At 43.4% G+C, this 16,866-nt stretch overlaps 1 protein-coding gene across 3 annotated transcripts in view; it reads right to left on the minus strand.

Moving 5' to 3' along the window:
* The window catches only part of nin (ninein (GSK3B interacting protein)), a 102,384-nt gene that overhangs the window by 75,331 nt on the left and 10,187 nt on the right, over window positions 1-16,866 (minus strand). For all 3 annotated transcript variants that reach the window (XM_045709715.2, XM_082960725.1, XM_082960701.1), the window contains exon 2: window positions 11,102-11,311. In XM_045709715.2, the coding sequence (XP_045565671.2) occupies window positions 11,102-11,290 (189 nt within the window). In that variant the 5' untranslated portion in view covers window positions 11,291-11,311. The remainder of the gene's footprint in view (window positions 1-11,101; window positions 11,312-16,866) is intronic.

Here is a 16,866-nt window from a genome sequence, read left to right on the forward strand (position 1 = left end):
CTGTTAGAACTGTCCCAGAGTCTGTTAGAACTGTTCTAGAGTCTGTTAGAACTGTCCCAGAGTCTGTTAGAACTGTCCCACAGTCTGTTAGAACTGTCCCAGAGTCTGTTATAACTGTCCCACAGTCTGTGTGAACTGTCCCAGAGTCTGTTAGAACTGTCCCACAGTCTGTTAGACCTGTCCCACAGTCTGTTAGAACTGTCCCAGAGTCTGTTAGAACTGTCCCAGAGTCTGTTAGAACTGTCCCACAGTCTGTTAGACCTGTCCCACAGTCTGTTAGAACTGTCCCAGAGTCTGTTAGAACTGTCCCAGAGTCTGTTAGAACTGTCCCACAGTCTGTTAGACCTGTCCCACAGTCTGTTAGAACTGTCCCAGAGTCTGTTAGAACTGTCCCAGAGTCTGTTAGAACTGTCCCAGAGTCTGTTAGAACTGTCCCACAGTCTGTGTGAACTGTCCCAGAGTCTGTTAGAACTATCCCAGAGTCTGTTAGAACTGTTCTAGAGTCTGTTAGAACTGTTCCAGAGTCTGTTAGAACTGTTCTAGAGTCTGTTAGAACTATCCCAGAGTCTGTTAGAACTGTTCTAGAGTCTGTTAAAACTGTTCCAGAGTCTGTTAGAACTGTCCCAGAGTCTGTGTGAACTGTCCCAGAGTCTGTTAGAACTGTCCCAGAGTCTGTTAGAACTGTTCTAGAGTCTGTTAGAACTGTCCCAGAGTCTGTGTGAACTGTCCCAGAGTCTGTTAGAACTGTTCTAGAGTCTGTTAGAACTGTTCCAGAGTCTGTTAGAACTGTCCCAGAGTCTGTTAGAACTGTTCTAGAGTCTGTTAGAACTGTTCCAGAGTCTGTGTGAACTGTTCCAGAGTCTGTTAGAACTGTTCTAGAGTCTGTGCGAACTGTCCCAGAGTCTGTTAGAACTGTTCTAGAGTCTGTTAGAACTGTTGTAGAGTTTGTGTGAACTGTCCCAGAGTCTGTTAGAACTATCCCACAGTCTGTTAGAACTGTCCCACAGTCTGTTAGAACTGTTCTAGAGTCTGTTAGAACTGTTCTAGAGTCTGTGTGAACTGTTCTAGAGTCTGTTAGAACTGTCCCACAGTCTGTTAGAACTGTTCTAGAGTCTGTTAGAATTGTTCTAGAGTCCTGTTAGAACTGTTCTAGAGTCTGTGTGAACTGTTCCAGAGTCTGTTAGAACTGTCCCAGAGTCTGTGTGAACTGTCCCAGAGTCTGTTAGAACTGTCCCAGAGTCTGTTAGAACTGTTCTAGAGTCTGTTAGAACTGTTCTAGAGTCTGTTAGAACTGTTCTAGAGTCTGTTAAAACTGTCCCAGACATATTTTGTTTATCATCCCTGGGATGTACGGGACGCCCTTAAAGCCTAACCAGAGAGAAAGCACATGGTTTGATCCTCTCTCCCGCCCTCTAAAACGGTTGGATGATTATTTCTCAGTTGTTCTCCCTTGCTGTGTTGGTTCTAATAATGATTGGTAAGACTGGGGGGGGGGGGGGGGCGTACAGGACAGGATACAACTCTCTACACCAATGACTGTGGTCCACACACACACGCACACACACACACACACACACCTGCTGCCCTCCCCCCTCCCTATCACTCACTCAGTCACTCAGCAACAGCCTGCCTCACGCCCTGATAGTCAGCAGCAGCAGGTCACAGTACACCTACCTGGCACTAGAGGTCGACCGATTATGATTTTTCCATGCCGATACCGATTATTGGATGACCAAAAAGCCGATACCGATTAATCGGACGATTTTTTACATTTTTTTTATTTGTAATAATGACAATTACAACAATACTGAATGAACGCTTATTTTAACTTAATATAATACATCAGTAAAATCAATTTAGCCTCAAATAAATAATGAAACATGTTCAATTTGGTTTAAATAATGTAAAAACAAAGTGTTGAAGAAGAAAGCAAAAGTGCAATATGTGCCATGTAAAAAAGCTAACGTTTAAGTTCCTTGCTCAGAACATGAGAACATATGAAATCTGGTGGTTGCTTTTAACATGAGTCTTCAATATTCCCAGGTAAGAAGTTTTAGGTTGTAGTTATTATAGGAATTATAGGACTATTTCTCTCTATACGATTTGTATTTCATATACCTTTGACTATTGGATGTTCTTATAGGCACTTTAGTATTGCCAGTGTAACAGTATAGCTTCCGTCCCTCTCCTCGCTACTACCTGGGCTAGAACCAGGAACACATCGACAACAGCCACCCTCGAAGCAGCGTTACCCATGCAGAGCAAGGGGAACAACTACTCCAAGTCTCAGAGCGAGTGACGTTTGAAACGCTATTAGCGCGCACCCGGCTAACTAGCTAGCCATTTCACATCGGTTACACCAGCCTAATCTTGGGTGTTGAAAGGCTTGAAGTCATAAACAGCGCAATGCATTGCGAAGGGCTGCTGGCAAAATGCACGAAAGTGCTGTTTGAATGAATGCTTACGAGCATGCTGCTGCCTACCATCGCTCAGTCAGACTGCTCTATCAAATCATAGACTTAATTATAACATGATAGCACACAGAAATATGAGCCTTAGGTCATTAATATGGTCGAATCCGGAAACTATCATCTCAAAAACAAAACGTTTTTCCTGTCAGTGAAATACAGAACCGTTACGTATTTTATCGAACGGGTGGCATCCCTAAGTCTAAATATTCCTGTTACATTGCACAACCTTCAATGTTATGTCATAATTACGTAAAATTCTGGCAAATTAGTTCGCAACGAGCCAAACTGTTGTATATACCCTGACTCTGCGTGCAATGAACGCAAAATGACACAATTTCACCTGGTTAATATTGCCTGCTAACCTGGATTTCTTTTAGCTAAATATGCAGGTTTAAAAATATATACTTCTGTGTATTGATTTTAAGAAAGGCATTGATGTTTATGGTTAGGTACAGTCGTGCAACGAATGTGCTTTTTTCGCAAATGCGCTTCTGTTAAATCATCCTCCGTTTGGCAAAGTCGGCTGTCTTTGTTAGGAAGAAATAGTCTTCACAGTTCGCAACGAGCCAGGCGGCCCAAACTGCTGCATATACCCTGACTCGCAAGAGAAGTGACACATTTTCCCTAGTTAAAAGAAATTCATGTTAGCATGCAATATTAACTAAATATGCAGGTTTAAAAATATATACTTGTGTATTGATTGATGTTTATGGTTGGAGCAATGTGTACCTAAGCGATTATATGCAACGCAGGACAGGCTAGATAAACTAGTAATATCATCAACCATGTGTAGTTAACTAGTGATTATGATTGATTGATTGTTTTTTATAAGATAAGTTTAATGCTAGCTAGCAACTTACCTTGGCTTCTTACTGCATTCGTGTAACAGGCAGGCTCCTCGTGGAGTGCAATGTCAAGCAGGTGGTTAGAGCGTTGGACTAGTTAACCGTAAGGTTGCAAGATTGAATCCCCGAGCTGACAAGGTAAAAATCTGTCGTTCTGCCCCTGAACAAGGCAGTTAACCCACCGTTCCTAGGCCGTCATTGAAAATAAGAATGTGTTCTTTAACTGACTGAAAAAAATCATAATAATCGCCCAAATCGGCGTCCAAAAATACCGATATCCAATTGTTATAAAAACTTGAAATCGGCCCTAATTAATAGGCCATTCCCATTAATCGGTCAACCTCTACCTGACACCCAGGTGCAATTTAGAAATAGCCCAAAAATCTGCAACCTGCGACCAATAGATTTTCACCCGCGACATCGTTTTCAAGTAGCCCAATTCTGTGGGAAACATGCTCCCCGTTTCAGTAAACACACTGCAAGGCCCTCCGCTTGCTACAGCACCTGTCCCTCGTGCTTTATCAGCTCTGATTAATAAAGTAGCTTACAAATTGACTTTTCTGCTGCTTCCCTCACTCGGATCGGAACGGGTCTATTTGTCCTCGCGTCCGATTGGAATGGGTCTCTATATTTAAAAATGTATTTATGAATATCAGATCCGAGTGTGAAAACCCCAGATCTATTTCGAAATGGGTCCAAGACCTCTACTTGAGAGGCCAACATAGCAATCCCTGTCACAACAGACAATGCCAGGAACACTGTGAATGCTGTCACAACAGACAATGCCAGGAACACTGTGAATGCTGTCACAACAGACAATACCAGGAACACTGTGAATGCTGTCACAACAGACAATACCAGGAACACTGTGAATGCTGTCACAACAGACAATGCCAGGAACACTGTGAATGCTGTCACAACAGACAATACCAGGAACACTGTGAATGCTGTCACAGAAGCTGAACTTGGGACACAAATAGTGTGCTTTTTAGTTTTGCGTCTTTTACCAAATAAATCCAAAATGAACTCCAGTAACTGTTGGCATTTCATTTCCCCGCTGTACCGTAACCGAACCGTGACCTCAAAACCGCAATATACGTACCTGGGTTTAGTGAACCGTCACACCTCTAGTTATGAGTAATGTGGGATTATTTTGGGGGAATCCATCCACCCAACCATACAAAGTAACTCATAGGCTACCTGCCAGATTTTGGCGGTGGGCAGCTATGAGTGAATTTTACTATTAATAAAATTGAAGCGATATTCTATTTTGGCCAGGCATGGGGGATACACGATAACAAAAGATTTAACCAATGTCATTCCTATTTCAGGCCGAACAAAGCAAGAGGGGCATTTTCCTCTTCAAACACCCTCTCAAACAGACACACTTCACTTGCGAATGTTGATTAGCCTGGTTGTTATGACAACAGACACCTGGGATGAGAAGGCCAATGAAAGGGTCTAATTTCTCTCTAAAACAAGAGGCTAACAAAGCACCAGGAGACTGGCCCTGGTTCCCTGCCTGACTGGCTCCCTGGCTGACTGGCTCGCTGGCTGACTGGCTCCCTGGTTGACTGGTTCCCTGCCTGACTGGCTCCCTGGCTGACTGGCTCCCTGGTTGACTGGTTCCCTAACTGACTGGCTCCCTGGCTGACTGGCTCGCTGGCAGACTGGCTCCCTGGTTGACTGGTTCCCTAACTGACTGGCTCCCTGGCTGACTGGCTCCCTGGTTGACTGGCTCCCTGGCTGGCCACAAAAACCTGAGGCACACACCCTATAGAGAGTCAGACCAGAGCAGCTATCTGAGGATAGGAGTAGAGCCAAGAGGTGAACCTCGATCCAGCTAAACATAGAGGCTGTATCCAACTAAACATAGAGCCTGTATCCAACTAAACATAGAGCTTGTATCCAACTAAACATAGAGCCTGTATCCCACTAAACATAGAGCCTGTATCCAACTAAACATAGAGCCTGTATCCCACTAAACATAGAGCCTGTATCCAACTAAACATAGAGCCTGTATCCAACTAAACATAGAGGCTGTATCCAACTAAACATAGAGCCTGTATCCAACTAAACATAGAGCTTGTATCCAACTAAACATAGAGCCTGTATCCCACTAAACATAGAGCCTGTATCCAACTAAACATAGAGCCTGTATCCCACTAAACATAGAGCCTGTATCCCACTAAACATAGAGCCTGTATCCAACTAAACATAGAGCCTGTATCAAACTAAACATAGAGCCTGTATCCCACTAAACACAGAGCCTGTATCCCACTAAACATAGAGCCTGTATCAAACTAAACATAGAGCCTGTATCCAACAAAACATAGAGCCTGTATCAAACTAAACATAGAGCCTGTATCCAACTAAACATAGAGCCTGTATCAAACTAAACATAGAGCCTGTATCCAACAAAACATAGAGCCTGTATCAAACTAAACATAGAGCCTGTATCCCACTAAACACAGAGCCTGTATCCAACTAAACATAGAGCCTGTATCCAACTAAACATAGAGCCTGTATCCCACTAAACACAGAGCCTGTATCCCACTAAACATAGAGCCTGTATCCAACAAAACATAGAGCCTGTATCAAACTAAACATAGAGCCTGTATCCCACTAAACATAGAGCCTGTATCCAACTAAACATAGAGGCTGTATCCCACTAAACACAGAGCCTGTATCCAACAAAACATAGAGCTTGTATCCCACTAAACACAGAGCCTGTATCCCACTAAACACAGAGCCTGTATCCCACTAAACACAGAGCCTGTATCCAACAAAACATAGAGCTTGTATCCAACTAAACATAGAGGCTGTATCCAACTAAACCCACATCCTGTATCCAGCTAAACCCACATCCTGTATCCAACTAAACCCACATCCTGTATCCAACTAAACATAGAGCGTGTATCCAACTAAACATAGAGCCTGTATCCAACTAAACATAGAGCCTGTATCCAACTAAACATAGAGCCTGTATCAAACTAAACATAGAGCCTGTATCCAACTAAACATAGAGCCTGTATCCAACTAACATAGAGCCTGTATCCAACTAAACATAGAGCCTGTATCCAACTAAACATAGAGCCTGTATCCCACTAAACACAGAGCCTGTATCCAACTAAACATAGAGCCTGTATCCAACTAAACATAGAGGCTGTATCCCACTAAACACAGAGCCTGTATCCAACTAAACCCACATCCTGTATCCAACTAAACCCACATCCTGTATCCAACTAAACATAGAGCCTGTATCCAACTAAACCCACATCCTGTATCCAACTAAACATAGAGCCTGTATCCAACTAAACATAGAGCCTGTATCCAACTAAACATAGAGCCTGTATCCAACTAAACATAGAGCCTGTATCAAACTAAACATAGAGCCTGTATCCCACTAAACACAGAGCCTGTATCCAACTAAACATAGAGCCTGTATCCAACTAAACATAGAGGCTGTATCCAACTAAACATAGAGCCTGTATCCAACTAAACCCACATCCTGTATCCAACTAAACATAGAGCCTGTATCCAACTAAACCCACATCCTGTATCAAACTAAACATAGAGCCTGTATCCAACTAACATAGAGCCTGTATCCAACAAAACATAGAGCCTGTATCAAACTAAACATAGAGCCTGTATCCAACAAAACATAGAGCCTGTATCAAACTAAACATAGAGCCTGTATCCAACAAAACATAGAGCCTGTATCAAACTAAACATAGAGCCTGTATCCAACTAAACATAGAGCCTGTATCAAACTAAACATAGAGCCTGTATCCAACAAAACATAGAGCCTGTATCAAACTAAACATAGAGCCTGTATCCCACTAAACACAGAGCCTGTATCAAACTAAACATAGGGCCTGTATCCCACTAAACATAGAGCCTGTATCCAACTAACATAGAGCCTGTATCCAACAAAACATAGAGCCTGTATCAAACTAAACATAGAGCCTGTATCAAACTAAACATAGAGCCTGTATCCAACTAACATAGAGCCTGTATCCAACTAAACATAGAGCCTGTATCCCACTAAACATAGAGCCTGTATCCCACTAAACATAGAGCCTGTATCCAACTAACATAGAGCCTGTATCCAACTAAACATAGAGCCTGTATCCCACTAAACATAGAGCCTGTATCCCACTAAACACAGAGCCTGTATCCCACTAAGCATAGAGCCTGTATCCCACTAAACATAGAGCCTGTATCAAACTAAACATAGGGCCTGTATCAAACTAAACATAGAGCCTGTATCCCACTAAACATAGAGCCTGTATCCAACTAACATAGAGCCTGTATCCAACTAAACATAGAGCCTGTATCCCACTAAACATAGAGCCTGTGTCCAACTAAACGTAGAGCCCGTATCAAACTAAACACAGAGCCTGTATCCCACTAAACACAGAGCCTGTATCCCACTAAACATAGAGCCCGTATCAAACTAAACATAGAGCCTGTATCCCACTAAACATAGAGCCTGTATCCCACTAAACATAGAGCCTGTATCCCACTAAACATAGAGCCTGTATCCCACTAAACATAGAGCCTGTATCCCACTAAACACAGAGCCCGTATCAAACTAAACATAGAGCCTGTATCCAACTAAACATAGAGGCTGTATCCCACTAAACATAGAGGCTGTATCCCACTAAACACAGAGCCTGTATCCCACTAAACATAGAGCCCGTATCCCACTAAACATAGAGCCCGTATCAAACTAAACACAGAGCCTGTATCCCACTAAACATAGAGCCTGTATCCCACTAAACATAGAGGCTGTATCCCACTAAACATAGAGCCTGTATCCCACTAAACATAGAGCCTGTATCCCACTAAACATAGAGCCTGTATCCCACTAAACACAGAGCCTGTATCCCACTAAACACAGAGCCTGTATCCAACTAAACATAGAGGCTGTATCCAACTAAACATAGAGCCTGTATCCTTTTCCCATCAGAGATGTTTTCCCATCAGAGATGTTTTCCCATCAGAGATGTTTTCCATCAGAGATGTTTTCCCATCAGAGATGTTTTCCCATCAGAGATGTTTTCCCATCAGAGATGTTTTCCCATCAGAGATGTTTTCCATCAGAGATGTTTTCCCATCAGAGATGTTTTCCCATCAGAGATGTTTTCCCATCAGAGATGTTTTCCCATCAGAGATGTTTTCCCATCAGAGATGTTTTCCCATCAGAGATGTTTTCCCATCAGAGATGTTTTCCCATCAGAGATGTTTTCCCATCAAATCGACTTGTTGCCGATAAAAGGCTGTGCTTGATGAAGTTGTGCACATAAAAATACCTTTTGAGGTTAAATTACCATTTACCAAATAAAAAATAGAAGTTAAATGAGTTTCTAGATTACACTCTACTGATGGTTTTATCACCCAACATTTTTTTTAGCAAAAAGCTAAATTAGCATGACACAAACTGAATTAAATGTAAAATGCTTTGAAAAGAACAAGCTGGGTATAAGCTCAATGATCCGTTGACATTTCACAGAGATTTGCTTGTTTTGAAAAAAATTAAAAAAGGAATTTCAAATGAATATGAAAAGCGTAAATAAATAACAAACTTTAAAAGTTTCAAAGTTCTTGAAATGTTCCATATTGACTAATCTTCATGTCTTAAAGTAATGATGGACTGTCATTTACATATACACAAATAAGAAAATACTACAGTACCAGTCAAAAGTTTGGACACACCTACTCATTCCAGTGTTTTTCTTTATTTTTACTATTTTCTACATTGTATAGTGAAAACATCAAAACTATGAAATAACACATATAACCAAAAAAGTGTTAAACAAATAAAAATGTATTTTTTATTTGAGATTCTTCAAAGTAGCCACTCTTCGCCTTGATGACAACTTTGCACACTCTTGGCATTCTCTCAACCAGCTTCACCTGGAATGCTTTTTTTTGCTTATTTTTTCACCTGGAATGCTTCAACAGTCTTGAAGGATTTCCCACATATGCTGAGCACTTGTTGGCTGCTTTTCCTTCACTCTGGGTCCAACTCATCCTAAACCATCTCAATTGGGTTGAGGTCGGGTGATTGTGGAGGCCAGGTCATCTGATGCAGCACTCCATCACTCTCCTTGGTCAAATAGCCCTTTCACAGCCTTGAGGTGTGTTTTGGGTCATTGTCCTGTTGAAAAACAAATGATAGTCCCACTAAGCGCAAACCAGATGGGATGGCGTATCGCTGCAGAATGCTGTGGTAGCAATGCTGGTTAAGTGTGCCTTGAATTCTAAATAAATCACAGATAGTGTCACCAGCAAAGCACCCCCACACCATGACACCTCCTCCTCCATGCTTCACAGTGGGAACCACAAATGCGGAAATCATCCGTTCACATACTCAGCGTTTCACAAAGACACGGCGGTTGGAACCAGAAATCTCAAATTCGGACTCATCAGACCAAAGGACAGATTTCCACCGGCCCAGGCAAGTCTCTTCTTCTTATTGATGTCTTTTAGTAGTGATTTATTTGAAGTATTTCGACCATGAAGGCCATGAGAGCCAGTTTCATCATAGTGCTTGGTGGTTTTTGCGACTGCACTTGAAGAAACTTTCTAAGTTCTTGAAATGTTCCGTGTTGACTGACCTTCATGTCTTAAAGTAATGATGGACTGTCATTTCTTTTTGCTTATTTGAGCTGTTCTTGCCATAATATGGACTCTGTCTTTTACCAAATAGGGTTATCTTCTGTATACCACCGCTACCTTGTCACAACACAACTGATTGGCTCAAACGCATTAAGGAAAGAAATTCCACAAATGAACTTTTAAGAAGGCACACCTGTTAATTGAAATGCATTCCAGGTGACAACCTCATGAAGCTGGTTGAGAGAATGCCAAGAGTGTGCAAAGCTGTCATCAAGGTAAAGGGTGACTACTTTGAAGAATCTCAAATATAAAATATATTTTGATTTGTTTAACAATTTTTTGGTTACTACATGATTCCATATGTGTTATTTCATAGTTTTGATGTCTTCACTATTATTATTCTACAATGTAGAAAATAGTAAAAATAAAGAAAATCCCTGGAATGAGTAGGTTGGTCCAAACTTTTGACTGGTACTGTTTATGTCATTGTCTTAAAATCGATATCCATCTCACCTCTACCTATATCGTTTTATGTCCTTCGAATTCGCTGGAAGAAAGATGAGGTGTTCAACGGGCAAGTGAGCCTGTCAGGTAGCCCGTATTTTCCCACAGAATCCAGCCTAGCTGATGCAATTTTCCAGATTTTTGTCCACTTTCTTTCCTCTGGCCTCCATTGATTTAGTCACCCTGATTCTGGCCCTCTTACGAGGGTAGAAAGTGTTGAACGGATTATGATAAAGACATGAGGTTTGGACCATTGGTTTTTCTTAAGAGGATTATCTATACAATTAACATTCTATTTTACCCATTGGTCAAAAAAGATGTGTTTTTGATTGGACGCCTTAAACACAATCACCACCTCACCCTCCAAACTAGGTTCATTCAACCACAGCTAAAAGATGAAGACAGAGTAGCCTATATCCTGAGCTAACAACAACAGGTAGTTAACATTAGTTAACATTAACACTAACTTAACGCTGACCATATCCTGAGTTGTAGCAGGGTTGTATTCATTAGTGCACACCATTGCAAAACGTAGCAAAAATATTTTACAAACCAAAAAATAGTGTTTCTTATTAGACAAGTTCTGGTAGTCCCTCCCTGTTTCAGTCCGTTCTCTTCCAACCTTAATTAACAGGCCCAGGTGTAGAGGCTTACCCTGCCAGTGAGTCTGTCCTGGTTCTGCAGCAGGGCATGGAGCAATGCGGGGGTGGAATCTTCCAGGTGCAGGGCCTGGCACAAGTCAGATAGCTCCTCGGGGCACAGCGACCCGGCGCCACTGGTGTCGAAACTTCCAAATACCTCCTTCAGCCGCTCCTCGTACTGATCCTGCTGGCCGTCATCCATCCCATAGGACAGCACCCTGCCCTGGAGACAGAGTTAGCACAGTTATAGGACAGCACCCTGCCCTGGAGACAGAGTTAGCACAGTTATAGGACAGCACCCTGCCCTGGAGTCAGAGTTAGCACAGTTATAGGACAGCACCCTGCCCTGGAGACAGAGTTAGCACAGTTATAGGACAGCACCCTGCCCTGGAGTCAGAGTTAGCACAGTTATAGGACAGTACCCTGCCCTGGAGTCAGAGTTAGCACAGTTATAGGACAGCACCCTGCCCTGGAGACAGAGTTAGCACAGTTATAGGACAGTACCCTGCCCTGGAGACAGAGTTAGCACAGTTATAGGACAGTACCCTGCCCTGGAGTCAGAGTTAGCACAGTTATAGGACAGCACCCTGCCCTGGAGTCAGAGTTAGCACAGTTATAGGACAGCACCCTGCCCTGGAGACAGAGTTAGCACAGTTATAGGACAGCACCCTGCCCTGGAGACAGAGTTAGCACAGTTATAGGACAGCACCCTGCCCTGGAGACAGAGTTAGCACAGTTATAGGACAGCACCCTGCCCTGGAGACAGAGTTAGCACAGTTATAGGACAGCACCCTGACCTGGAGACAGAGTTAGCACAGTTATAGGACAGCACCTTGACCTGGAGACAGAGTTAGCACAGTTATAGGACAGCACCCTGCCCTGGAGACAGAGTTAGCACAGTTATAGGACAGCACCCTGCCCTGGAGACAGAGTTAGCACAGTTATAGGACAGCACCCTGCCCTGGAGACAGAGTTAGCACAGTTATAGGACAGCACCCTGACCTGGAGACAGAGTTAGCACAGTTATAGGACAGCACCCTGCCCTGGAGACAGAGTTAGCACAGTTATAGGACAGCACCCTGCCCTGGAGACAGAGTTAGCACAGTTATAGGACAGCACCCTGACCTGGAGACAGAGTTAGCACAGTTATAGGACAGCACCCTGACCTGGAGACAGAGTTAGCACAGTTATAGGACAGCACCCTGCCCTGGAGACAGAGTTAGCACAGTTATAGGACAGCACCCTGCCCTGGAGACAGAGTTAGCACAGTTATAGGACAGCACCCTGACCTGAACACACACAGAGAGTGAGATAAAGATCTCTCTCTCTCCTACCCCTCTCCCTCCCTCTATATATATATATAAACACATAAACTCAGCAAAAAAAGAAACAGCCCTTTTTCAGGACCCTGTCTTTCAAAGATAATTAGTAAAAATCCAAATAACTTCACAGATCTTCATTGTAAAGGGTTTAAACACTGTTTCCCCATGCTTGTTCAATGAACCATAAACAATCAATGAACATGCACCTGTGAAACGGTCGTTAAGACACTAACAGCTTACAGAAGGAAGGCAATTAAGGTCACAGTTATGACAATTTAGGACACTAAAGAGGCCTTTCTACTGACTTTGAAAAACACCAAAAGAAATATGCCCAGGGTCCCTGCTCATCTGCGTGAACATGCCTTAGGCATGCTGCAAGGAGGTGTGAGGACTGCAGATGTGGCCAGGGCAATAAATTGCAATGTCCGTACTGTGAGACGCTTAAGACAGCACTACAGGGAGACAGGACGGACAGCTGATTGTCCTCGCAGTGCCAGACCACGTGTAACAACACCTGCACAGGATCGGTACATCCGAACATCACACCTGCGGGACAGGTAGAGGATGGCAACAACAACTGCCCGAGTTACACCAGGAATGCACAATCCCACCATCAGAGCTCAGACTGTCCGCAATAGGCTGAGAGGCTGGACTGAGGGCTTGTAGGCCTGTTGTAAGGCAGGTCCTCACCAGACATCACTGGCAACAACGTCGCCTATGGGCACAAACCCACTGTCACTGGACCAGACAGGACTGGCAAAAAGTGCTCTTCACTGACGAGTCGCAGTTTTGTCTCACCAGGGATGATGGTCGGATTCGCGTTTATCGTCGAAGGAATGAGCGTTACACCAAGGCCTGTACTCTGGAGCGGGATCGATTTGGAGGTGGAGGGTCCGTCATGGTCTGGGGCGGTGTGTCACAGCATCATCGGACTGAGCTTGTTGTCATTGCAGGCAATCTTCAACGCTGTGCATTACAGGGAAGACATCCTCCTCCCTCATGTGGTACCCTTCCTGTAGGCTCATCCTGACATGACCCTCCAGCATGACAATGCCACCAGCCATACTGCTCGTTCTGTGCGTGATTTCCTGCCAGACAGGGATGTCAGTGTTCTGCCATGGCCAGCGAAGACCCCGGATCTCAATCCCATTGAGCACGTCTGGGACCTGTTGGATTGGAGGGTGAGGGCTAGGGCCATTCCTCCCAGAAATGCCCGGGAACTTGCAGGTGCCTTGGTGGAAGAGTGGGGTAACATCTCACAACAAGACCTGGCAAATCTGGTGCAGTCCATGAGGAGGAGATGCACTGCAGTACTTAATGCAGCTGGTGGCCACACCAGATACTGACTGTTACTTTTGATTTTGACCCCCCCTTTGTTCAGGGACACATTATTCCATTTCTGTTAGTCACATGTCTGTGGAACTTGTTCAGTTTATGTCTCAGTTGTTGAATCTTGTTATGTTCATACAAATATTTACACATGTTAAGTTAGCTGAAAATAAAACGCAGTTGACAGTGAGAGGAAGGTTTCTTTTTTGCTGAGTTTATATATATATATATATATATATATATAGGGAGAGAGAGAAAGAGAGAGAACCACATAATAATAACATACTCCATAGCACAGCACCATTGATACACGCACACACACACACACACACACACACACCCACACACACACACACACACACACACACACACACACACACACACACACACACACACACACACACACACACACACACACACACACACACACACACACACACACACACACACACACACACACACACACACACACACAGAGAGAGAGTACCAGTCAAAAGTTTGGACACACCTACTCATTCAAGGGTTTTTCTTTATTTTTACTATTGTAGAATAATAGTGAAGACATCAAAACGATGAAATAACACATATGGAATCAAGGCAAAGGGTGGCTACTTTGAAGAATCTCAAATATAAATATATTTTGATTTGTTTAACACTTTTTTGGTTACTACATGATTCCATGTGTGTTATTTAATAGTTTTGATGTCTTCACTATTATTCTACGATGTAGAAAATAGTAAAAATAAAGAAAAACAGCCTTGAATGAGTATGTCTGTCCAAACGTTTGACTGGTACTGTATATTCACCCTAAAAACCCTAGCCAAGCGAATAACGAGTTCACATTCCAGTACCAGTTTACACAGACAGCGAGACACTTACGATGAGGGTGGAAACATCCATAGTATGAACAGCCCCCATCAGCCTTCACCCAGCACTGGGAGTTTGATCAACTGTCGCTACACACCAGAGTCATTACGCGGTCGAGTGGCAAGGCTTTACCTAATCCAATCAGCCTTACTGGATGATGAGACAACCAGGCGTGCCACCTCCAATGACACCCTAATCCCTATTTAGCTCACTATCTTACAGGGCTCTGGTCAAAAGTAGTGCACAATATATTGGGGAATAGGGTGCCATTTGGGATACACACGATATATGGATACAGCCCAGGTGGATACAGCCCATAGCAGGGGTCTGGCTTGGCTGTGGCACGATGACTTCCAGCTGGTCGTAAGAATGAAGCATTACCTTTGACACATGATGGGATGCAGTTTGATGCAGAGGAACTAACTTAGTTTACAGAATACATTTGATGTGTATCTGCATAGTACTAAAAGTTGATATGGAAGATAAATCTCACAACAGATTAAAATCATTGCTATTGAGCTCAGAGGTGGAAGCAAGAATATTGTGTAAATCTACAAAAAATAAATACAAGCTTGAAGAGGAATGGGGGGTAATAACCATACCATACTAACTAATCAACCAGTGATTTAGTCAGTGCATATAGACGGCTTAGCTGACAACATTATGAAAACAATGTGACCGTTTCAATGGAGCAGAAGGCTGTGTGTTGTTGTGATTCTGGATGGCCAGATACAATGTAGACCATCCAAGCATTACCCCATTAATGAACTCTGAGTTACTTAGGCCTTGTGATTCTGGCCAGACAGCTACCAACAATAACAAGAAGCTGCCATGTAGGGAATCGTAGGCAGCTCGTTTCAGCCAGTTTCATTTTGTTCTTGATACCATGTCTTGATACCATGTCTTGATACCATGTCTTGATATGGTAGACATGAGAGGAGAGGGGGACCGGGGGAAGAGAGGAGAGGGGGACCGGGGGAAGAGAGGAGAGGGGGACCGGGGGAAGAGAGGAGAGGGGGACGAGAGGAGAGGGGGACCGGGGGGAGAGGGGGACGGGGGAAGAGAGGAGAGGGGGACGAGAGGAGAGAGGAGAGGGGGACCGGGGGGAGAACGGTAGAGCACCCAGTAGAGCTTGAACGCAGCCAGTGGCCTTGTTAATTGAGTTTACAACCAAGATTATGCATATACTGACAAGATGCATGTCTCTCGGCCCTAACAATGGGAGTCTTTGTCCACAAAGCGGCACGGCGGGCAGTCTAGTTCCGGCCTATCCTTTCTTTGAATTGGTGAATACATCTCATTAATGTAATCCTTTTTTTTTAATATTCGATGAGGGTTGTTGATGTCAACCCGCCTGTATTCACTGGAGAGAGATGCTATGCTACTAGCCTCATGCCATGAATATGGATAGCCATCTAGAGATATAACGTTTTTTTTCTTCTCTGTATTGCCTTAATGTCACATGTCCTACTTATATCAGTACACTCGTAACAACTTCAGCATTACAAAACGTCTATTCGATCAAATAAACCTCACGTAGCAAATAAACCATACATTTTTTTTTGTTGTTGACCAAATTCGACACCCTTTCATTGACCTCCGTATAAAAACTCATTCCTTGGTGTGTGAAATAACGACAAATCTCCAACTGCTGGAGGGAGACATATTTTCTGCTGAGTTGGGTCTCTTTCTCTTCCTCTCTGATCACAACAAAGACTTCTGCTAGCAACACGCTGGCCCGACCACTTGAGGATCTGTCTTTTTTCAGATCTCTATTTCTTGTGTTTGAGGTGTGCAAAAATCCACGTGTCACTTAAATCTCGCTGGACTGATTGATTTCATTTTACTCCTGCGACTCTTTCATACTCGGGTATTTTTTTTCTCTTCTTCCTGTTAACGTGACGACTGCGGGAAATATTTGTAATGACCTGTCAAACATACCCCGGTAATGGCTGAATGGAATACGCTGGCTTTCTGTTGAATCTATAAGAACGCTAGATCTTTGTCTGGGATTTAATGCACCCTCTCGACACATACATCACAAGAAAGAGAAGAAAGATCACTTTGTTTCAAGGCTCCTGAGTGGCGCAGCGGTTTAAGGCACTGCATCTCAGTGCTAAAGGTGTAACTTCAGACCCTGGTTCAAACCTGGGCTGTATCACAACCGGCTGTGATCTGGAGTCCCATAGAGCGGCACACAATTGGCTGTCATTGTAAATAAGAATTTGTTCTTAACTGGCTTGCCTACTTATATAAAGGT

The sequence above is a fragment of the Salmo salar genome, chromosome 01, assembly GCF_965601325.2.
Source record: "Salmo salar chromosome 01, fSalSal1, whole genome shotgun sequence".
NCBI classification, from domain to species: Eukaryota; Metazoa; Chordata; class Actinopteri; order Salmoniformes; family Salmonidae; genus Salmo; species Salmo salar.